This window comes from Hydra vulgaris, chromosome 08 (genome assembly GCF_038396675.1).
Source record: "Hydra vulgaris chromosome 08, alternate assembly HydraT2T_AEP".
In the NCBI taxonomy this organism is placed as follows: Eukaryota; Metazoa; Cnidaria; class Hydrozoa; order Anthoathecata; family Hydridae; genus Hydra; species Hydra vulgaris.
The window spans coordinates 64,052,840-64,075,281 of record NC_088927.1 but is presented as its reverse complement, the minus strand read 5'-3'; the positions used below and the strand labels follow the sequence as shown (position 1 = coordinate 64,075,281).

The 22,442-nt window shown below is 29.6% G+C and overlaps 1 protein-coding gene across 1 annotated transcript in view; it reads left to right on the top strand.

The window, feature by feature from the left end:
* LOC105846617 (gamma-aminobutyric acid receptor subunit delta) overlaps positions 1-15,911 on the top strand; it is a 43,161-nt gene extending 27,250 nt beyond the window's left edge. The window contains exons 5-8 of the mRNA XM_065804154.1: positions 4,961-5,043; positions 5,202-5,354; positions 15,031-15,368; positions 15,517-15,911. Coding sequence (XP_065660226.1) covers positions 4,961-5,043; positions 5,202-5,354; positions 15,031-15,368; positions 15,517-15,882 — 940 coding nt within the window. The 3' untranslated portion in view covers positions 15,883-15,911. The remainder of the gene's footprint in view (positions 1-4,960; positions 5,044-5,201; positions 5,355-15,030; positions 15,369-15,516) is intronic.
* Positions 15,912-22,442: the final 6,531 nt, after the last annotated feature.

The following is a 22,442-nucleotide window of genomic DNA, read 5'->3' as shown; positions in this document are numbered from 1 at the left end:
TTCCTTTCATAAATCGAAGAAATTTTGCTCAAAGTTAATGAAAATGGGTTTTATTCTGATTAATTTTTAAAGACCACCCACGACATGAAATTTTTTAAATGGTATATAAGTAGTATTTGCTGGCAGTATCTTTGTGACTTTCTGAAGCCTAGAAATTTCTTTAACCCTATGGAACTTTCATAAAATTTTCTAGACTATACTGGATATTTTAGGAATCTCTGAAACTTACTAGCATTTTCTGAAATCTTCTAGAAGTTTATGAAAATTAGCAAGATTTAGACTATATTAGCTCAGGCAGCTTATAATTATATATGAATTTTAATTATAAATTCACCAAAAGTCAAATAATATAGAAGTTCAATAGCCCTTATATTTATCATTATAGCCTTTCCGAAATTTATTTAAGTATTATAAATAATCATGCTCAATCATAATGTCCAATAAAATAAATACTTCCACTACTGAAAGAAACAAAACAATCTGGATGAAGAACTTTGTACAATTTTATGAGTCACATAGGAAAGGGATAACTGCCTCACTAAAAGAACAATCGGTGGAAAATAAAAGCAGAATACCGCTCAAAATCCAAATTGTTAGTCTTTTACTTTTCTTGGGTGAATTCATTAAAAGGAGACAAGAATGCAAAAGCAAATTGAGAAAGAAGTAACAAGTTTATTGCAAGAAAATTAAATTTTTCACATTTATCAATCCAAGTCGTACGTGACAAACTGGATCAAGTGCTGAAGACGTATGATAAATATGTAAAATAAAGAAAATACTATCCATTGAATGAAGGTTTCAATATTAAAAAAAGATGGTAAATAGCTCTACAGTAAAGAGAAAAAACTGTATCATCTTCAGATCGAAAGCAAAGGACAAGTTAGATATGCAACTGGGAAGGCTCAAAAACTATCCATCAATCCAAAAAAAAGCTACTTCAACAACAATAACGGCAACATCAAAACGCCAACTTTTGAATCTAAGTGTGAGGCACAAAATCAAGAGTTTTGAGATTCAGAATAACAGTTCCCAAGTACCAGCACGAACTACCAGTTGGTAAAATCTATCAAGCAGCAACCATTTTTTGACAGTTATCTCAAAATGGGCTCAACATTCAGACATCTTCACAGTCTGTTATATTCAAATCAACTATTAAAGTAGCGGTTAATCTTAAAAAAGAAGCAAAGAAAACACTTCACTTAAAAAGTTGGTCACTGTCCTTTTATGGTAAACGTATCAAGAATATCAAGTGTCAGAGTTAAAGAATAAAGAAAAAGAAGTAACAAACACAAGATCTACGAGACGGAAAAGCAGATATTGTTGTTAAAGGTATAACAGTTGTTCTCAATAAATAAAACTTGTGGAAGAATATAAAGATGGTTGTTGCGGAAACTACGAATGTAAACACTGGAAGAAGGAATTGGATTTTCAGTCACTTACAAAGACGTTTTACTATAAAGAAACTGGAGAAACTACAACTCATTGGTTGTAAACATCGTGTTTTTGATTAATTCTTTTACGTAGTAATGAATAAAGAACTTGAAAGAAACAACATATTGCCCAATATCGATGATCTATTTGTCCCGGAACTTGTTAAGAATTACGAACAGCTCAACAAGAGTTTCAAGAATAGTAAAGAAGTGATTACCTAAACAGATGGCGTGATGATATTTGATTATGATTATTTCCGAAAGTAAAGTTTCAGAAACTACCTAAATTAAATAAAACAAGATAAAGTTACGAGCAATACTACATCTTTTGGCATTTATTCTTCTACCAGAGAGAAGAGACTCACTACTCGACATTTGTAGATTTATCTCTTGCGGATAGGAAAACTATTTATTGGTATTAGTAACTATTGGTGACCAAATTTACAATGCAAATGATTACCATAAGCTATGTAACAGCTTGAATGGTCACGAAAAAACCTCAAACTCAAATTTTTGGAATCAACCATTGAGACCGCAAATTCCTAGAACAAACTACTGTCCAAAACGAGCACAAGTGTCTTCAAATTTTTTTGACATTTGCAGAAAAAAAGACAACCTCCAACTGAAATTAATTTTGTCTGACAAAGCATAAGAATTGTCTGACAAAGCATAAGAATTACTCTTGAATTAACTAATTAAAGCAAGACAATATTTTTTTGGTATATGCAGTAGCTTTTTGTACATGTAAAATTGTTATTTAGGTTTGTAATTTTATATTTATTTGTAATTTAGAGTGTTACATTTAGAGTTTGTAATTTAGAGCGATACAAGAATAAATTGTTAAATGCTTAAAAACTACATAATAACTCTCCAATTAAAAAAATTAGAATTAGAAAATAACGATCATAAAACTGTTTGAATTTTTATCCATACGCATATATGGTTAGAATTTTAGGTTAGTAGGTGACCTTTTTCAATAAGAAAATCTGAACAACTTTTTTTCATTACTTCTGTACAAACACTCATTGATTTATGACCCAGGAACATGGGGTCACAAAAAGTTCATAACCTTATTATGTATATCATGGTTCGTTATTAAATAAAAAAAATAATAAGTTTAATAGTTTATTTATTATTTACACCAATTGAGTTGACTAAAGAAAGAAGATAAACTTGTTAAAATCTTCAATTCTTTTCAGATTCTTTTTCATCATGTTTTTCAGATTCTTTTTCTTTAACTTGATTAAACAAACCATCAAGTAATTTTATTTATAAGTTGTATATGCTGTTGTTATTTATAGAATTTACATAAGTAGTGGTTTCTCATTGTTTAAATCAGCTGATATTTCATTTAGATGGTTTTTTATAATTTAAAGCTCGTCTTTAGAGTGAGCTACGGCTTCGATCCTTGGGTCCAAGAATGTTGAGATAAGTCACGTAACATTTTCTCAACCAAACCGTGCATGTAGTTTTGAAAGTAACCCCTTTTTAGATTTACTTAAAAGGCTTTAATTTAATAATTAAACTTTTCTAATTGAAGCTATTATTTGCAGTTTTTCAACGATCAAAAGTGATGAAATATTTACACCTGACATTTCCGGAAATACTGTTTTAAGTTTGCTATCTAAAATTGATTTCAATTTATTTAAATCTAACTTGAAAGTGTAAATGGATGGGAAAATTTATAATTTTTATTTGTAAGAGTTGAACAAAGTTTTGTAAAACCCTTACCAATCGAAACCTCAAAAAAACGATAAACTCCAATATAGCTATCTGCAAAGATAAGTTCCAATACATCTTATTAAAACTTTTTGTTATATTTAAAGTAGGGTGGTAAAGAAAATTTGACATGAAGCTTTAATTCAATTTTTTTAGAACAACTGCTTTTCGTAACATCTGGTTTCAACTATTTACTTTTTTTTTTGCTTGTGTATGAAGTATCTTGTATTTTTTTTTCCAGGTAATTATAGAGGTGTGATATTGTGATAGATATTGGTACTGTGCACAGCTGTTTTTCAATTTTTACTTCAAAATTTACTCAAATTTAATTTTTGATAATGTTTCATCTAAATGTAAAAACATATTGACACTTGCTTGTAAAATAATAATAAAGTTTAAATTTTCATTTTGGAAGAACATTTTTTGTATACAAAAGTAAAATAAAAGTAAAGTTTGGCAACATTAAACTAAATTAAAAAAACAGCAAGAAAATTAAAACGAAAAGTTTTAAATCATGCTTTATAATGGCAAAACATTGAGTTGCAACAAACTTCACTCATACTAAACCTTTGAAACTGTATTTAGACAATATTTTGGTAGTAGATTGCAATGATTACTCAGATGAACCGATGACCGAAGGAGATGTAGTTAAGATATTGAAATGACTCATGCCTAAAATACTACAATTAACTGATCACACAAGCTTCTACGAAATCTTGAGCTTTAAATGCTAACTCGATTGTCAACATTAGCACCCGAATGCAATTAATCAAATATTTTGTCTTGCTAAGCTGTAGCATTAGCTGTTTTGGTTAGCTATGATATTGTTAATGCACATTATTTATTTGATGTCATTAACTCAAATAAAATTTGTAATGACAAAAAAAAAGAAGAAAAATTTTACAAGCCTGTATTTTAAAATTTGGAAGGGCTATATTTTGATGGTCAAAAAAATGCAAATCTTGAAGCCAAATCATTAAAAGAAACCAACATTATCCATGGTTGGAGATCGTAGAGCACTTTGTGTTAAAGGAATCAAGATCTTAATACTTGGAACATCACAAGGATCTTGACAAAGAATACAAGTTAATCAATGGTAATATTGTAATCAATGGTAATATTGGTGATGTTATTTAATTTCTAGAATCTTTTTTTAACAATCTCTACCCTTTGATTTGAGTTTTTATTACATATGAATAAGTTATATTTCAGATTAAAATGTAGATCTCAAATAAAATGTTTTTTTTGGTCAATAGGAAAAACGCTAAATGTGTTATCAATTTTTCGATTACTTTTGACTAAATATGAACCACTTTTGGACAGCTTTGTGTTTTTTGAAATGGATCTACACATAAGTCAATTCCTTTTAATTGTAAAATTGGATAATTGTTGAAGAATATTGATTTGTTGGTGCCAATTTTTAATTTTCAACCAATCAAAAGAAATCGAAAACCAAGATCTGTGTGTCATTCACATTGATTATTAAGTGCTTCTTGTATTTTGCGGTAATCTGATCAAATATGTCTATCGAGCTCCAAAAGTCAATTTAAAATATTTTTTAAAATAAAGTTTTCATTACGGAGTCTTTCTATTTGATAATAAACATAATATTGCCTTAAACATTACTTTTTTAACCCACTCGTCATTTTATAGGTTTTAAAATTGTTATAACTTTTAGAACCTTAAGAAATTAATTTTTTTAAGGGCCTCGCTCCTATGAATTACGAATAAAACAAAAAAAAAAAAAAAAATAAACGCAGTAAAATCGTCACATAATCTTTCAAAATAAAGTCAAAAATACTTTTTATTAGAATTTCAACGGCAGCATCTTGTCACATGGATTTAAGAAAGTATCCTTTTGATGAGCAAATTTGTTATATCGCGATTGAAAGTTGTAAGTGAAATTTACTTGATTTTTTGCTTTATATTGTGTAGTATGGCTATTGAAACTTGTATTTTTAAGTAATCAATTTTAAAAGATTATGTACGTCTTCTTTTTTTTTTCTGTTTAACTAAGACAGATTTTTCAGTTTAACTGTTAAATTTTTTTAGATGATCATAATAATAAAGAACTGGCGTATTACTGGTCATTAGACGAAAGCTCAATCGATAAAAAATTCAACATAAAAGTTTACGATAAAGAAATGGCAAATTTTGATGTAACAAGCGCACTTAAAAGTTTAGAGAAAACCCCGCACCACGACGGTAAATTTTAAATTTGTTTATACGGGATTGACAAAAATTATTTAGGTAGCTAAAATTCAATACCCTTACAAAATCTGCGTCATTGAGTATAGTATAAGCAGTAATAGCTGCAATTACTTTACTCAAAGACGCAAAATACATAAGATACTAGAATCTTGTTCACGATACTATAGTAACAACTTTGAAGTTATTTCATGACATTAAAAAAGCTTAGAAATTGTTTTTTAATGACATTAAAAGAGCTAAGAAAGAAGCTTTTTGTGAAAATAGTTTTTCCTATATCAATTTTTTTTTAATAACATCTTAGAACTGTTCAGGTTTCTATTTTATCAATAACATTGCAATGTAATGGGTTTGATAAACTCATCAAATAGTCTTAGGTAAACTTACACCAATTGTGTGATAGTTGCTGTTTTGCAACTTGCTTTACCACTGTTTTGAAATTTTGGTTTTGTATTTCTTTATAATATATGCTTGATTTTTTTTCAAAAGCAAACGCTATAGTTGAAGTGAATTTATTTTCAATCTGTTGAAATGACTTTATTTTTAACCTGTTCAAATTAATTTACTTTCAATCTATTAACCAATTTCGAGCTCACTAAGTTTTTTTATGATTTTAAAAGCTTGCATCAAAAAGATGCAAGCAACTGTTGCTTGCATCAAAAAGAGTAAAGAACATCACTTTTCTTACTTGCTTTCATAAAGCTTTTTAATGTAATTAACTATATAATAATTATAACAATTTTCATTAATTGAGATTCTACTATTTTCTTCATGAATGCTACTCTGAGATTTTAAAAGATTTTAATTTTTTCTTAATAGAAAGATAAATCTTTTTTCAAATCCAGTTATTAAAGAATATTTATTAGCAGGTAGACAAACCAATTTTTATTATAATAGCTTTGCGAGATTTTTAAAATGATGAAATACAAGGTTGCCATTTATCATTAAAAATGGCTACAACAAAATATTTTAAAGGTAAACACTCAAAAATTGATCATTTTTACAAACAGCTAAATAGTTTATTGTACACCAAACACCAAACCACTTTCTTACAAATATTTACAAAGAAAAATATTTCTTTTGTAATTTTAATTTTTTCTTTTTCTTTCATAAAGTAATAGTTTTTTAAAAATTGATAATTTTGTATATAAATATTAAACTTAACTACCTAGCGTAACTATGGAACCATAGGAGTTCCATAGTTACGCTATGGAACCCCTATGGTTCCATAGCGTAACTATAAAACCATAGGGGAAGCTTTACAGCAATCTTTGCTGCTATAAAATATTTTATTTTAAATATTTATCTTAAATTACAAGATATGTTCATTGCTTAGGCCATATGAATTTTAAATTTGATGGCCTTTATAAAAAAAAAAAGCAAAATAAAAAAGAAAACCAACTTTTAAAAGCCGAAAAAATGCGGTATACACGGTTTGCCACAACTTTTGACCTGTTACTCCGACTAAATCAAAAACATCTTGAATGGAATCCTCGATCCCAAATACCTCATTCTAGATACCCAGATATTCATTTTAGCATAAAAACTTATAACTTTAAAAGTTTATAAAAATCATTATTTTTGCTTTACTTTGCTAAAATATCTTGCATTGATACGAAAAGAATCTTTGGTTACACTTAAATCTATTTAATAGATTATATAAAGTTACTAATAATATATCATTTATAAAATTCTACATTTAAAATGCTGCATTTGAGTTGGTACGTTAAATCTACGACAAACTTTGTTCATTAAATATTGTTAACTTTGAGTTCTTTATTGATTGCTAAACAAATACGTAAAAATAGACAAATTTTCAAACTAAGTGTTATGATTGGTTTTGAAAGTCAGTTTTGAGATTCTGAGTAACTAACATTAAGAAATACTCTTAAATACAATCTGCTTCTAAGAAGAGATAAAAACTAATAAGCTATTTAATATAGCAAAGTGCATGCGTGACATTGTTTCTTGTAAGGAAGTTCTTTTTTTTTTTTTCTTGTCATTGCGAGAGAGAAAAAAAAAATTCCACTTTAGAACTTCAATTTATGAAATCTCAAAGAGAAAAAGTGGAACAAAAAGTAGCATGAAGATGGGTGCTCAAGATTATAAAAAAGCTAACAAACAAAAAAAAAAAAAAATAAAGGAAGGAAACGAAGATGGAAGGTTTCACCACTGAGTTGTTTAAGAAGACCATTATTCAGTTTTTGCAGAACCAGGTGGTTTATATGGTTTCTATACCATTTTAAAAATGAAAAAAAAAAGATCTGAATTTAGAGCACATAGCAGAGAATATGTAAAAATAAAATTTGGTATAGAATCAATTCTAGTTGCTGTTTGGTGTGATTGTACCAATGTTAATACAGGTAAATAGTTGATGATAAATGCAGGTATATATTTATTGATAAATGCCATGCAGATATTTAATTAAATATTTATTATTTGAAAAGAGGTATCATACTAAACTAATTTGGATAGTTGTTAGATAGTTTAGATCGTATCTTGCACACAAATAAATTACCTACGAGGCACTTAATGTCAAATAATGATGGGATAATAGGAAGAGACAAACACAGTCGGAAACCACTCCTCAAGGTTCAGAAATGTTTAGATTTTCTAGATTTACAATTGTACTGCGAGCCACTCGAGGTGGCCCCAAAATGTCCCCCATCATGTTTTTTTTATACTGTCTTTGGTAACAACGTATAAAGTACAATATATCTTAATGAAAACGCTTGCCTTGCTCCTCGGAGTTAGCGCCCATGTTTTCCTTGAGTTTGTTGAAATGCGAATCAAGGATATGGACCTTTAGAGACACTCTGCATCCCATTTTGTCGTAATTCTTTATGAGAGTTTGCATCAAATCCACATGATTTTCAGGTTTGTGATAACTTAGGAAGAACTGAAAAAATGCAACGAAACTACTTCAAGCCACTCTCCCCGTCTTGTTCAACAACATTGAAAAATCCTTCCATTTTTTGATCTTCTTAAACTCGGACAGCTTTGGAAAAAGATCTTGGCGGTATTAAAAAGCTGCTAACTCCTTGTCAAGAGCAGTGACAAATTGCTTAATGAGGCCTAATTTGATGTGCACCTGTGGCATTAGCACTTTATGAGGTTCTATCAGCGGCTCCCATTTCACATTGCTTTTTTTAACAGAAAACCGGTCCATTGTGGCCAGTCCTTTGTGCAATAATGCGCTTTAGTGTTACGGCTGTCTCAGAGACAGAGAAAACAAGGAAATTTTATGAAACTTTTTTAAAGATCCATGAGGAATGATACCGATTTGAAGTCACTGATGACTGATCCGTGACTTGTACACTATCATAAACCAAGTTTCTCTGTTTGACACTGGATATCAGAAGCTTAGCATTCCATTTCGCCGAAGTATGGCTTGCAGGCTTCAATTATACGACATGCTTCCGCGGAATACTTTTTGTTCTTGCCAGCACACGTAGAATAATGAATCAATTTGATGAAAACAACCTCTTGATGCCATATCAAATAAGTAATTTCTTTTCAACTACGAGCCATTATCCTTTCAGTAAACATTAATACGATTTGGATTCTTGGTTCAAGACACCTTTGATTTTATACTTGTACAACTACTTTTGGAACATTAAAGAACGTTCTAGGAAATTCTGAGAGTTTCTCGAAAGTTCAGGAAGTTTCTTGAACGTTCTAGAGTATTTAGGAGAATTGTTGAAACATCTGGACAACTCGAGCAGTTCAGAAATATCATAAGAGGAAGCTTGGTATTGAAAGAAAATCAAGAATTTTTTCAAAAACACGCGTTTTTCAAAATTTCATTTTCACAGTCACAGAGGCAAAGTTTTTTTAGAATAACAGCGGTTTTCCTTTCTGTTCTAGACCTAACGGGTTAGGAAAACACACTTTCAACCCAGGAACAAAACAAAAGTGAAAATTTGTTACATTGGGTAATGTACTGAGTAAACACTCTTTTTTAACAAATGTATTAATAAAAAATTTCACGGTGCTCTGATAATACCTGTCTTGTCAAAGAGTATTGTTCGAAAGGAGGTTTTCTCCTTCTTTTTCACCGGACTCTTTTTTGACCAAATAGGGAGTCAAATCTTGAATCTTTTGATTCTGAAGCGAGCGCACTGTGCCACGGTTCTATTTTTGCATGTTATTAAAACTTTTATGAATTATGCTATAAATTAAAATTTTAGTGTTTCAGAATATTTTTAGAAAATGGGTAAAATTATAGATAAGAAGATTTTTTACCGAGTTTGCAATAATCAAAAAACCTGTTAAACTTGCAATCCTTTCTTTATCTAAACCCATCTCTAAAACTCATTATAACATTTTTGATTTTTAAACTTATTGACAAAACAAATTCGATATTTTTAACATCTCTATATTTATATATTCATATAATTTATATAATATTCTGGTTCTAAAAGCTAGCTCAGACATTTTACAGAAACGAACATTTTACAGAACGGTTTCGGTGGAGACGATTATGTATGTAACCGTAGTTTTGTTGCTTAGGTACACACACAAAAATAAATAAATAGGGAAGCACACATTAAAGTAGTATCGTATATAGAAAAAATAAAGGATGAGATCGAACAAAGATATTTAATTAAGACAGTTCAAAAAACGTTTTGCCACGACTTTTTAACATTTTTCTCTAAAATCATATCTTGTAGCACGAATAGATGAGCTTTTGCCTATTAATGACTAAATTGACCTTTATTTCAATGAAATATTGAAAAAGGGCACGCACAAACCAATTTGAAATGATTACGATTTTAAAATTTTAACGTAATATGTATTTGTTTTAACAATATTTATATATATAATATAAGTCATTAAACCATTTTTAAAAGAATTTATATACTACATATTATTATAGAGACATGCTCGTTCCATGGGGAAGTCGTTGGGTGCGATAGGTCCCCCTTTTTAAACAAAATGGTCTTTGCTTCACGCAAATTTTGTTATAAAAATCAAGCAAAGTATTTATTTTTTACTCTAAACTTCTTCGTTTTACAAAAATAAACACCCCAAAAAAATTTCACGGCCCTGAGAAAATTTGGAATTTTTAAGAATATCACAGAGCGTTGTGCGTTCGAGAAGCTTTTCAAGAGATGTAAAATTTTCTTTCGCTGTTTTACAGTGAGGTATAAACTGATATATAAGTGAGGTGTTCAAAGCGGGTAGTTAAGTTTAAATTAGCTTAATTTTATATCAACTCTATTATTGCTTAATTAAAAGACATTTTGTATTATTTGGCGAGCTGCGTTGATATTTGTGCTTTAAATACAAATATATAACTGTGCATTTAGTATTTTATTAGTGTCTTAGTTTTTTCATTTTTTATAATTGCTTGTTTTTAAATAAAATATATATATATATAAACTTAGTAACAGTTTCTTTAGTTTGTTACGTGTTTTATATTTACGTTTAGGCTTTTCTATTTCAGTTGCTGAGTAAAATATAACATGTTGTTTAAAAAGAGCTCTTTTAATACTGAGAAGAACAAGGAAACTTGGACAGAACTTAATCCACTTTCAAGCATCATCAAGAAGCCCCCAAAAAACCAAGTTATTGAACGCTTTAAATTTCTTGAATCCAGCACTAAAAAACAGAGAGAAAGAATCAGTATAATTTTTATTGAGCTTAAAGCCCTATGGAGAAAACATTGAACTTTCCATGAGTATGCAAAGCTTTTAAAAGACTATTAGCGAATCTATTGAAAGACTATGAGCGCTTCAAAAAGAAACAAAACTTTAATGCGTCGTATGAAATTTTTGACATCACTAAGGTTAAAGGTTAAGATTAAATGGTTGTGCAAAGAGGATGAGGGCCTGTATAAACTGCAAATTGAGACCAAAGGCCAGATTAGTTATTTCACTGGCAAAACTGCTTGTGCCAAGACCATTCATCCAAACGAAAGAAAGTAATTTAAGCAACATTCTACACAGTTACCAAATCAGTACCACCTAATTGGTCTAAAAATAGCAAGAACTTTGACTTATCCGAAAACAGCAAAGACACTTCTCGGGATGATCAGATTGCAGCATCAACGAGCAAAAAGAGGCATAACCCAACACGCATTGCAAAACGTCTTGTTACAACCTCGAAGCTGTCTTCCCACGGAATAACATAGGTGTGTCACCAGCTTTCTAGTGGAGGCATTGAAATTCCAAATCCATGCCAGTCAGCATTGTATAAATGATATACATAAGAGCTGCTCAGGTGAAGAAAAACTTGGTGAGCACGCTTCAAATGGAGAAATGGAGCACACATTTTGACGGCAAACACATCGATGTTTTCGAATATCAGGAAGTGGTCTTCAAGAATGAAGTAAAAGAAGATAAGTTGACTGTGCTCAAATTAAAAAATGGCAAAACTCAAACAATCGCTGAAGAACTTTATGATGTTTTAGAGGAATTCAACCTGTGGGTATTAATTGTGTTGATTGTTGCCAATACAACAAGTGTGAATACTAGCAAGAAGACTGGCTTTATTGTTCGGCTGTACCAAATGTTTGAGGAAAAAAGTTACCACAAATCCAAGTTCAAATTAATCTGTCAATCAAACATTGTTAAGGTCTTACGGGGACTGCTTTTCCGATGCCAATTTGATACCTTATCGACTTTGCTCGGGCTGAGTTTAACGTTCTGTTTATAATTCATTTGAAATCACAGTTTTCTGGCGATTTCAAGTTTTAGGTGTATGATTATATATTTCGGTTAATATATATATAATTAATTGTATTTTAAGATAGTAAAGTATCCTTTTGATCTCCTCGATTAGGTTTTTTGTTACTTGTAAGCAAAGTAAATATGTGCATTGTTAATATGGTCACCAATTTGACCATATTTTCAGTATGGAATTATTTTTGTTATAAACATTTAAAATATTGATCTTAATGATATTTTTTCAGATTATTGGTTGTTATATTAAGAAAGCGTTCAGAGGTAACTGAAGTCAAGAGGACCTGCAAATGCAATTCCATGCAAATAGGAAGAAGGTGGAAATCACTGCTGAAGAATTTAAAGTGCCAAAGGAAGATCCTTAAAAGTTACATAGAAACAAAACAACTACTAAAGGCTCAATTTGGTCGCAAACCACTCCTTACAGCAGTACTGGAAAACAAATTATTGGCCCATCTTAAACGATTGACAAATGGTTATCCTATAACACCAAAATTGTTGAGATCATCTGTACATCATTATTTCCATCTTAAAAAAGTTTCTATATCTATGTCAACTAAAAGCAAAGTTTGACGTGGCTTATAAAATAAAACTTGTAAACTGTCGCCAATAGGTTTGGCTAATAGGTTTTATGGAACATCAAGCCTTTCATCACATCACCCTTTTTTGAGGAATAGTCAAAGTAATTTATTCTACCGGAGCACAGAAGCTCAACTAATATGTAAAAAACGAAAACAAATAATGGAGCAGTTGGTCCTACAAAAAAAACCGGCTCAAACTTGCAGCATAATTATGATAAAAATAACATGATTAAAAAAGGGTTGGAATTAATGCTTCAAAAAAGTCAAGTTTTGGCTCAAAAAAAGGGTTAAGAGAGCCCATATACTGGCATTGAAACATGCTGACAATATTACAATTGTTTCTCTAGAAATTTCATAGGTAACGGCATACCAACCATTATCCTCCTTAAAGGTAAAAGATTGAAACCAAAATAGCAAAATAATTTACTTCTTGGCTTTTTGGTAGCTTACCTCCAAAAGGAAGAATGAACTCAGAAACGTTCGTGAAATAAATACAGCATTTAGAAATTTTTTTTGATGGAGCATTCAGCTAATTGGATTACAATATTTTAGACTTTTGCTGATAAACACACATTACTCTCTTCTTCCTAAAGTAACACAAGGCTATCTTTAATGCTTTAAAGCATTACTTGGATCAGTAGCTTTAGAAACTTTAGTTCGAAAACAAAGAGAAAGTATAATACTTACTCCAGTATGGAAAAAGCGCTAACCCATTCCTACTACAAATCCGGATTTGAAGCAACTAGAATCTATCCATTTAACGCAAACAGAATACCAAAATAAGCTTTTGCTTTCAGCATTCTAAGTCACTTACCAGAAGAAAGTGATCTGGTGAAAAATGTTTAAGTAAATAATGCAGCACATACATTATTAATGCAAGTTTTGACATGAATGATTTTTTAATCTTCAAGATAACTTATTTTGACATGAATGATTTTTTAATCTTCAAGATAACTTATTTTGACATGAATGATTTTTTAATCTTCAAGATAACTTATTTTGACATGAATGATTTTTTAATCTTCAAGATAACTTATTTTGACATGAATGATTTTTTAATCTTCAAGATTATTCAACTTATTTTTATCTCTGTTACAAAGTAATAAGTATAACATTTGTATTTCATCTTGCATTAGAAATGAATAAGCAATATTGACTTCCCTAGTAACTATAGAATCAGTAACCAAAATCCCTCCATTATGCAATAATCCAGGGCCTTCAACTTCTGGATTCTCCCTTCTGAATATACCCTCAATTTCTAAAGACATTGTTAAACCTACGCTTTCCTCTAGATCATGCTATTGTGCAACCTATACCACCGATGTCTCTTGGTAATATAAATGAGGAGACCAATGGATACGAAGAAAACTCCTAACAAAGTTTTATATAACAAGTAATAACCAAGTCTTCATGACGGAAAGTGAATAACAGTCTAGCAAAGAATTTGACCAATTTAATGTTCTCTAAGAATAGACTTCTAGCACCAGATACCCCATCAAGATCAAAAGTTTTGCATCAGGCTTAGAAAAGACATAAGCAAGCAATAAAAAATCGCAATCATAGTATTGCTTCACCAGTAAGGAAGATAGAATTGTAGACACTTCATTTTTTGTGTTGCCTACATCCATGAAGAGTGTGTAGGATTAACATCACGAGATGAAGAAAGATTTGCTTATCTACAATGCGAAAAATAGTTAATGCCACAACTCATACGGTTAATATAGACACATAGTGACCAAATTTTCCGAGTATACTGTAAATATGGTCATTTACTCTTATTTTGTTAAATTTTCGAAATGTTCCTTGATATTGAAAATTTTAATTTACCATTTATATTTTATTATATTTGTTAAAGTATACGACTGTGTATTTTTCTCATCCTCCTAGTCTTGTTTTTATAGGTTGGTAAAACTTAAAGTGACCAAGTCTGATGTTGTTAACTTGTTAATTTTTAAAAACCTCTATGAAAACTTGTAAAGTTTTAGCAATTTCTGTTCATTGAAAAAATAATAAATACTTTTTTAAAATGAATAAAACAATTTTCTTTTTGTGTTTTCGGAAAAATTTTGAGAAATTTAACGTTTTGAGAAATTTTAAACTCTTCTGAATTTTTCTATTTTTCCACGATCCTCACGCTTGTTATAGACACCCTCACGTTTATTATAGACACCCTCACGTTTGTTATAGATACCCTCACGTTTATTATAGACACCCTCACGTTTGTTATAGACACCCTATTTTTTAAGCACCTATAAGAAATTTATTTAAGTATTTTTAAAATGCTCGGCAAGAATTTTTTCTAAAGCTTTTTTTTCAAATTTTATAACTTTTATAATTTTTTGCTACCTTGTTTTGCTGCGGTCACATTTTTTTGGCACTTTTAATTATATTTGTTTTACACTTTAGCATCATTTTCCAGTGCAACCGCAATGTTTACATTTCGCCGGCGACGAGAGTACTTTCTTTTGCAAATTTATTTACCATGTGCATTAATTGTGGCTATAACGTGGATATCATTTTGGATAACAACAAGTGCTATTCCAGCACGTTGTGGTATTTCAGTAACTGCAATGCTTACGTTGATCACTATGTTAAGCATTACAAATGCAAGCATGCCAAAAGTTGGTTATATTAAAGCATTGGACATATATTTGCTTACGTCACTGATCTTTGTATTTATGACTTTGATTGAATACATAATTGCTCTTAACTGGATGAAAAATAAAGAGAACGTTTCTAAAAAAGTAATTTTTTCTAAATTTAGTGGATGCCGTAAAAATATATTGTTAAAGCATTTTTTGAAAAACATGTTTTTAATGTATTATAATAAGGTTGAATTTTTTTTTTCATTCCTAATTAAATGATTAATTATAGTCGTTTTGATTTTTTCAGAGAACTTCTTCCGTCAACTCACGATTAAACTCGAATAAATCTATACCACTAAATTTCTGTGGAGATGCAAAGCATATAAGCAACAATAATTCAAACGACTCTGTTTTATTTTACAAACAGCTGAACAAAAGAAATGCATTTCAAAGTGAGAGAAGAGAGGTTAAATCTGAGAGCTGGAGACTAAATGAAAACTTAATGTTTAAAAACCTTAAATCGTCTTCAGTAACTAACGGAGTGCAAAACAACGAGACACTTAAAGACTCAGTCTGCTTAAACTTTAAAATTGATTGTGTTGCACGCTTTTTGTTTCCAATTTCTTTCCTCGCTTTTAATATATTGTATTGGTGGTTTTATTTCAAAGATTAGATAATGAAAGTTTTGAAAAATAAATAAATATAAATATAGTATATGTTATTCAAGTGTTTAATGTTTTTTTCATTAATTTTTAAATTATAAATAAACTTTTAAACAACTAAAAACTTTGTATAAAATTCGTTTTGAACATTTGATACTAACAAGACATCAAAGCTTCTTGTTGTTGTTATGTGTTATAAAGGTATTTAAAAAACAGATAAAGCTGAAAGAAATTTATTAAGGTGTAAAAAGGTTCCCAATAACAGCCTGTTAAATATTTTTAATATCGTCTGAGCTTGTTTTTCTTGTTATTATAATTGTGTATTGTTTATCATCTATTATTTTATTTTATTATTATACTTTTTTGTAATTGCTTACTCTCCTTGTATATATAATATATACACGGTGTGTTTAATATACACATACTGCGGATATATGTGTTTTTGTATGTGCACAGCATCCTTATTTAACGTAAGTATAAACATATAAATGATTGTAGTTTGTTCCATGTCTGAAAGTTATCTCAAATGAAAAAAAACTTTTGATCCGCCCCTGGTATTTATATATCAAATCCAAATAGACACACTATGTGTATATTATACACTATATATATATAAATACAGTACCTACTTATATTATTAGACTCAAACTCAATTTTTAACTTTTTGTCTTTTTTGTGTGTCTAAAATGCAATACAAGCAATCGCAACTTAATTTTTTTGTTATATAATTTATATACTATTACATACAAAGCATATTAAGAAACTTAATACTTGGTGGTGAGTCCTTTTGACTCTATAAGAGCTTTGACACGCCTGGGCATACTACTTATGCACTTTGAGGTCAATGCTTTAACTTCTGGATCTCGAACCCATACATCAATCAGTTGTTCTGTAAGCTTCTGTTTACTCGTTATTATTTCCGCACTGGTTTTGCGTATTACTAGCTCCCTCAGATTTTCTATAAGATTCATATCTGGAAAATTGCCAGGCCAATCAAGAAGCTCGAAACTCTCATTAGCAAGAAATGTCTTTATGGATTTTGCAGTATGGCATGGAGCACCATCTTGCATAAAAAATATTTTTTCACCATTAGGAAACCACTCTCGTATCTGTGGAATCAGGGTGGTTTGTAGGACAGTCTTGTACTGATCTTGCTTGATATGCTTGATATGCATGACCAAACCATTATGGATGCTGGGTGCTTTACCGTGTTTAAGATACATTCTGGCTTGTGTTGTTCTCGTGGTCTGCGGCGGACAAATATGGCTTTGTCTTCTAAAGTTTGAAAGGTAGATTCATTGCTGAATACAACCTGAATATTGCTAATAGTTATTGATGTTTAATAATATTTAAAGTATTAGTAAAATCAATTGGGGTAAGATATTAATGCGAAAGCGTCTTTTGAAAACTTGTAATAATAAAATATTATTTGTTTAAGTTTCAGAAGAGAATAAATGGAAAATCTACCTTTTTAACCCAAGCAAGACGTTTTTTAATCATCACAGTGGTAAGTTTTGGTTTCTATAGCGGCTTTCTGCACTTGAATCCTAACTCGTTACTTCGCCTTCTTAAAGATTTAAGTGAAATTTTGATTCCTTGAATTTTCAAAACGCTTTTCAGTTTTATTGCTGACATCTTACGATTTTGCTCAATAACTTTTTTGATATTTCTATCATCTCTAGCACTTGTTATTCTTTTTCGGCCAAAGCAGCCTGTTCGCTGTGCTTCTAATTCGACCCCCATTTTGAGTTTAGAATTTTTTCTTCTAACTGTAGCCTGTGAGACTTTGACAATTTTGGAAATATTTTTTTGATTGTGATTTGTTTCTTGCAGAAGAACAGCTACTTTAGCTAATTTACGTAGGGAAACATCACTAGCTTTACCCATTATTAATCCTAAAACCACAACTAGCTTTACCCATTATTAATCCTAAAACCACAACAACATTTAATAAGTTATTATATGACAGAGATACTTTAAAAAAACAATTAAAAACAACTAAAATTTAGAGTTTTTAAGACAGTCTACAATAATTTAGACATAATTTGAACATATAAAAACATATAATTTGAGTTATGAAAGATAAAAAACAACTGAATGTTTTTAATTTTATATTATTTAAAATTTACCATACCTTTTATAAAGTTGAAAATATTGTTTAAAAGTATATATATATATATTTTTAAACATCTTCGCTTCCAACAAGACTGCAAGCAGCCACTAATTAAAGTTGGAAGTTAGTAACAGTCACAGAAAAAGGATGACACTTAATTGAATGACGAGTAACACGAGAATGAATTTTAGTAGATGGCACAAGAGACGCTAGCTCTTTAGAGCAGTGCCCATTATAGTATTTGTAGAAAAGAGAAAGAGAAGCAACATTACGACGATGTGATAACGGTTGAAGGTTGGCTGCAAGAGCAGGTCCAACTATGTTTACAATGCGTTTTTGCACCTTGTCTAAAAGAGAAAGGGCATCATTAGAAGATCCACCCCAGATATGGCAACAGTATTCCATACAAGGCCGGATTTGAGATTTATAGAGATATAGGATAGAATCCGAAGTAAGAAAGTGACGACCTCGATAAAGAGATGCAGCCTTAGCAGATGCTAATTTTGCAACTGATTTGATATATGGTTTCCAAGAAAGATTGGAAGTAAGAGTTAATCCTAGAAGATGAAGAGTAGGTGACTCATCAAGTACATCACCGTTCATAAATATAGGAAGATCTAAATAATTGCGATAACAATTGGCTGAAAAAGCCACGACAAGAATAAATGATATTATCATCAGCAAACAATGCCACCTTAGATGTGAGAATATCTGGAAGATTGTTAATGTAAATTAAAGAGTATAGGGCCAAGGATAGAACCTTGAGGAGCCCCTGAAGTTACAGAATAAAAAGAAGAGTGTTGTCCATCGAGGACAACTTTTATGCTACAATTGGAAAGGAAGGATTCAATGATCTTAAAGATGTTGCCGGATACACCATAAGAAGAAAGCTTATCGAGAAGACCAGCATGCCAAACTTTATCAAAAGCTTTTGAAATGTCAAGAGTAATGGCCTTAACCTCTCCACCTTCATCTAATGCATATTGATGGTCAGAAAGTAAGTTATTAGATTCAAGATGAAAAATTAAGTGTTTGTTAATTAAATATTCAAAAACCTTGCATATATATATATATATATATATATATATATATATATATATATATATATATATTCTATATATATATATATATATATATATATATATATATATATATATATATATATATATATATATTCTATATATATATATATATTTTATATATATATATATATATATATATATATATATATATATATATATGTTTATATATATATATATATATATATATATTCTATATATATATATATTTTTTATATATATATATATATATATATATATATATATATATATATATATATATATATATATATGTATATGGATGCATAGTGAAAAACTGCGATGATTGAAGCCTGAGAACAACTAAAGTTATATTCATCAATTAATTTTAAAATTCATTCAACAATCTTTTAACATCTAAAAGTTATGGCCATATAATGTTTGTAAACCCCACAAATTGAGGGGGATTTAAATTTTATATGGAAATAATTTTTGAACGCTGAGAGATTATTTTTGAACTTCAAAATTTATCAATGAATATCACTTTGAATCAGAACAGTAAAAAAATAACTTATTAAGTTGTTGCTCTCACGTTTGGAGCAGTTATGATCAATATTTTATGACTTTTTTGTTCCCAGGCTTCAATCATCGCATTTTTTTTGCAAAGCATCTTTATTTGACATTATTATAAACATATAAAAGTTTGGAGTTTGTTTCATGTCTAGAAGTTAGTTATCTCAAATAACAAAACATTCTGGATCCGCCCAATAATTCCAATTTTTTATTTTAGATAAAAATGTGATACTAAATACATTAAATATTTCAACATTCCTTTTCCCCCCCCCCCCTCCCCCCTCCTACCAGCAAATATTCCTGGATCCCTCACTGAACATAATAACATTCTACATTTTTGAAATATGCAACTATTCTATTTTTAAATAAGATATTTAAAAACCTAAAAAACTTAAGATGTTTTAGACATGTACCAACAATTACTATTATTTTTAATAAAGTTATTTATTCTTTTTCTTTTCTTACACTCATTTATATTGAGGTTATTGCATTGATATTTATATTGAGGTTATTGCATTGATATTTATCTTGAGGTTATTGCATTAATATTTATATTGAGGTTATTGCATTGATATTTATATTGAGGTTATTGCATTGATATTTATATTGAGGTTATTGCATTGATATTTATATTGAGGTTATTGCATTGATATTTATATTAACTGTTGCATGTTAGAAAACATGGTGTCAACAATTATATATGAGAAAGAAAATTTATTCAAAGACAATTTATTTAAAAGCGAGTTATTTAAAAGCAATACAATTAAAAGTAATTTGTTTAAAAACAATTTGTAAATTCGTATATTTCAAGGCAAATTTTTTGCAAACAATTAATTTTAAGACATTTCGTTTGAAAGTTTAAGGACAGTTAATTTGAGAGCAATTCATTTGAAGTCAATACATTTAAAACCATTTTAATTTCTGTATTAAAACTAATAATAAAATGTAACAACTTTTATTACAATTTCGATGACAAAACCTATTGATTTTTAGATGATAAAATGATTTCTAAACGTAAAAAAAGCTGGTTTCTTAAAAAAAAATTTAATAACTGCAGCAAATTTTTCATTAAATTTGAGTGATTAAAAATAGTCTTTGTGTTATATACAAAAAATACAAGTAGTAGGACTGAAAAAAAAAAGGATGATAAAGTAATAATAATAGTAATTAGTAATATGGTTTATTCACAAATAAGGTTACCAAATAAGGTATTAATTATCAAATAAGGTATTAATTACCAAATAAAGTAACAAGCGAGGGGCTAACTTACCTTTAAGTATAAAGTGTAAATAGAAAATAAAACTTTTGAAAACGACGATAATATATGCTAAATTAACAAGAAACAGTCTCTGGCTAAACTTACCAAATCTAAATCTTAAGATAACAGTGATATAAAATGCATAATAAATTTTTAAACATATGCAACCAACCACAATAACTTATTACGGAATACAAATCATAAATTATGATTGAAAAATGAAAACTAAAGACGTCAATTAAAAATTTCGCTTGAGTTAGTAAAAATAATAAACTACAAATATTATACAAATAATAACAAATAATAATAAACTCTACCGTCAAAAAATCATTTTAGAAATAAAAAAAAAAACATCATTCCTTACCATTCGCATTCAGTTACAAATCTTCTAAAAAAAAAAAAGAGTTAAACATAAATTTGAACCTTAAAAGAAGGTGTACATTCTAATAAATGGAAATTTGAATGAATAAAATGAACATTATGCCGTATATCAACTATTATCTGTTTCCGTTAATAAACTAAATGAATATAACAATTTAATTCAAGTTTTTATAACCAACTTTAAAGAAAAAGAAATCTTGAATTCTTTGAAATTTAAAACAATATTCCAACAGTGAATTTTCCTTTAGAAGAAAATACTACCATAGCACAGCCATTAGGGTGATGATTTTTTTAAAACCTCGTTTACCTGTACTATAATTTGACGAGCTTTCGTTGAAGATAAAATCTTTCTTTCGATGTGATTCGATAAAAAAATGCCAAGCTAATTTTTGAGGTCCCTTTTACCAGTAACAAAACTGAACACAAGCTTCAGAGTCACATATATGCAACAGTTTATAGGGTCTTCAAACACACAAAGAAGTCAATTATTTACGATAATGTCAATGAAAAGGATGAGTTTTAGTTGGAGGATGTTCTTAAGACGCAAGAGTCAAACAGGTCTTGCAAAACTTTTATTGCACGTTCACGCGTTGCTTGCTTGATGCTGATTGGAGATTCGTATGTTTTCCATTGGTTTTGAAAGCATCTGATACCTTTTAAATAGTCATTCAGCACTGCAGATATTTCATTGAAATCTTCAGCGCTGAACAATTGAATGCTAAACCAATGGTCGGCTAATGAGTAGGAAATGAATGAACAAATTTTACGCAGTCTGTTACGGGTTTCAGACATCAGAGTAAACAAAATAGGGGCCAGAATAGCTCAAGAGTTCCAGCGTAAATTGCAGATGTTTGGGATCTGTTGAAACTTTACGAAGGGTATCTTCCGTCACCAAATCAATGTGGTGACGGAAGACACAAGTGAAGAAACTACATCTCACCTCTCGAGCCACCTGTTTCCTTGATCTTGTTTTTAACGTTGCTGAAGGTTGATTACAATTTATTACAATTGCTCATCAAATCGTTCACAAAGAAGCTAGTGGTTTAGTCAATCCATTTATGGTTGGTGATTTAGTCAATCATTAAGCTCATCGTCCGACATTAAGCTCATCGACAATGCGATAAAAGCGATCCAGTGGACAATGTTGCTTTGATTACCTTTTTTTGCTCAGATTTGCCAGTGAAATAACAAACCTGACCTTTGCTCTCA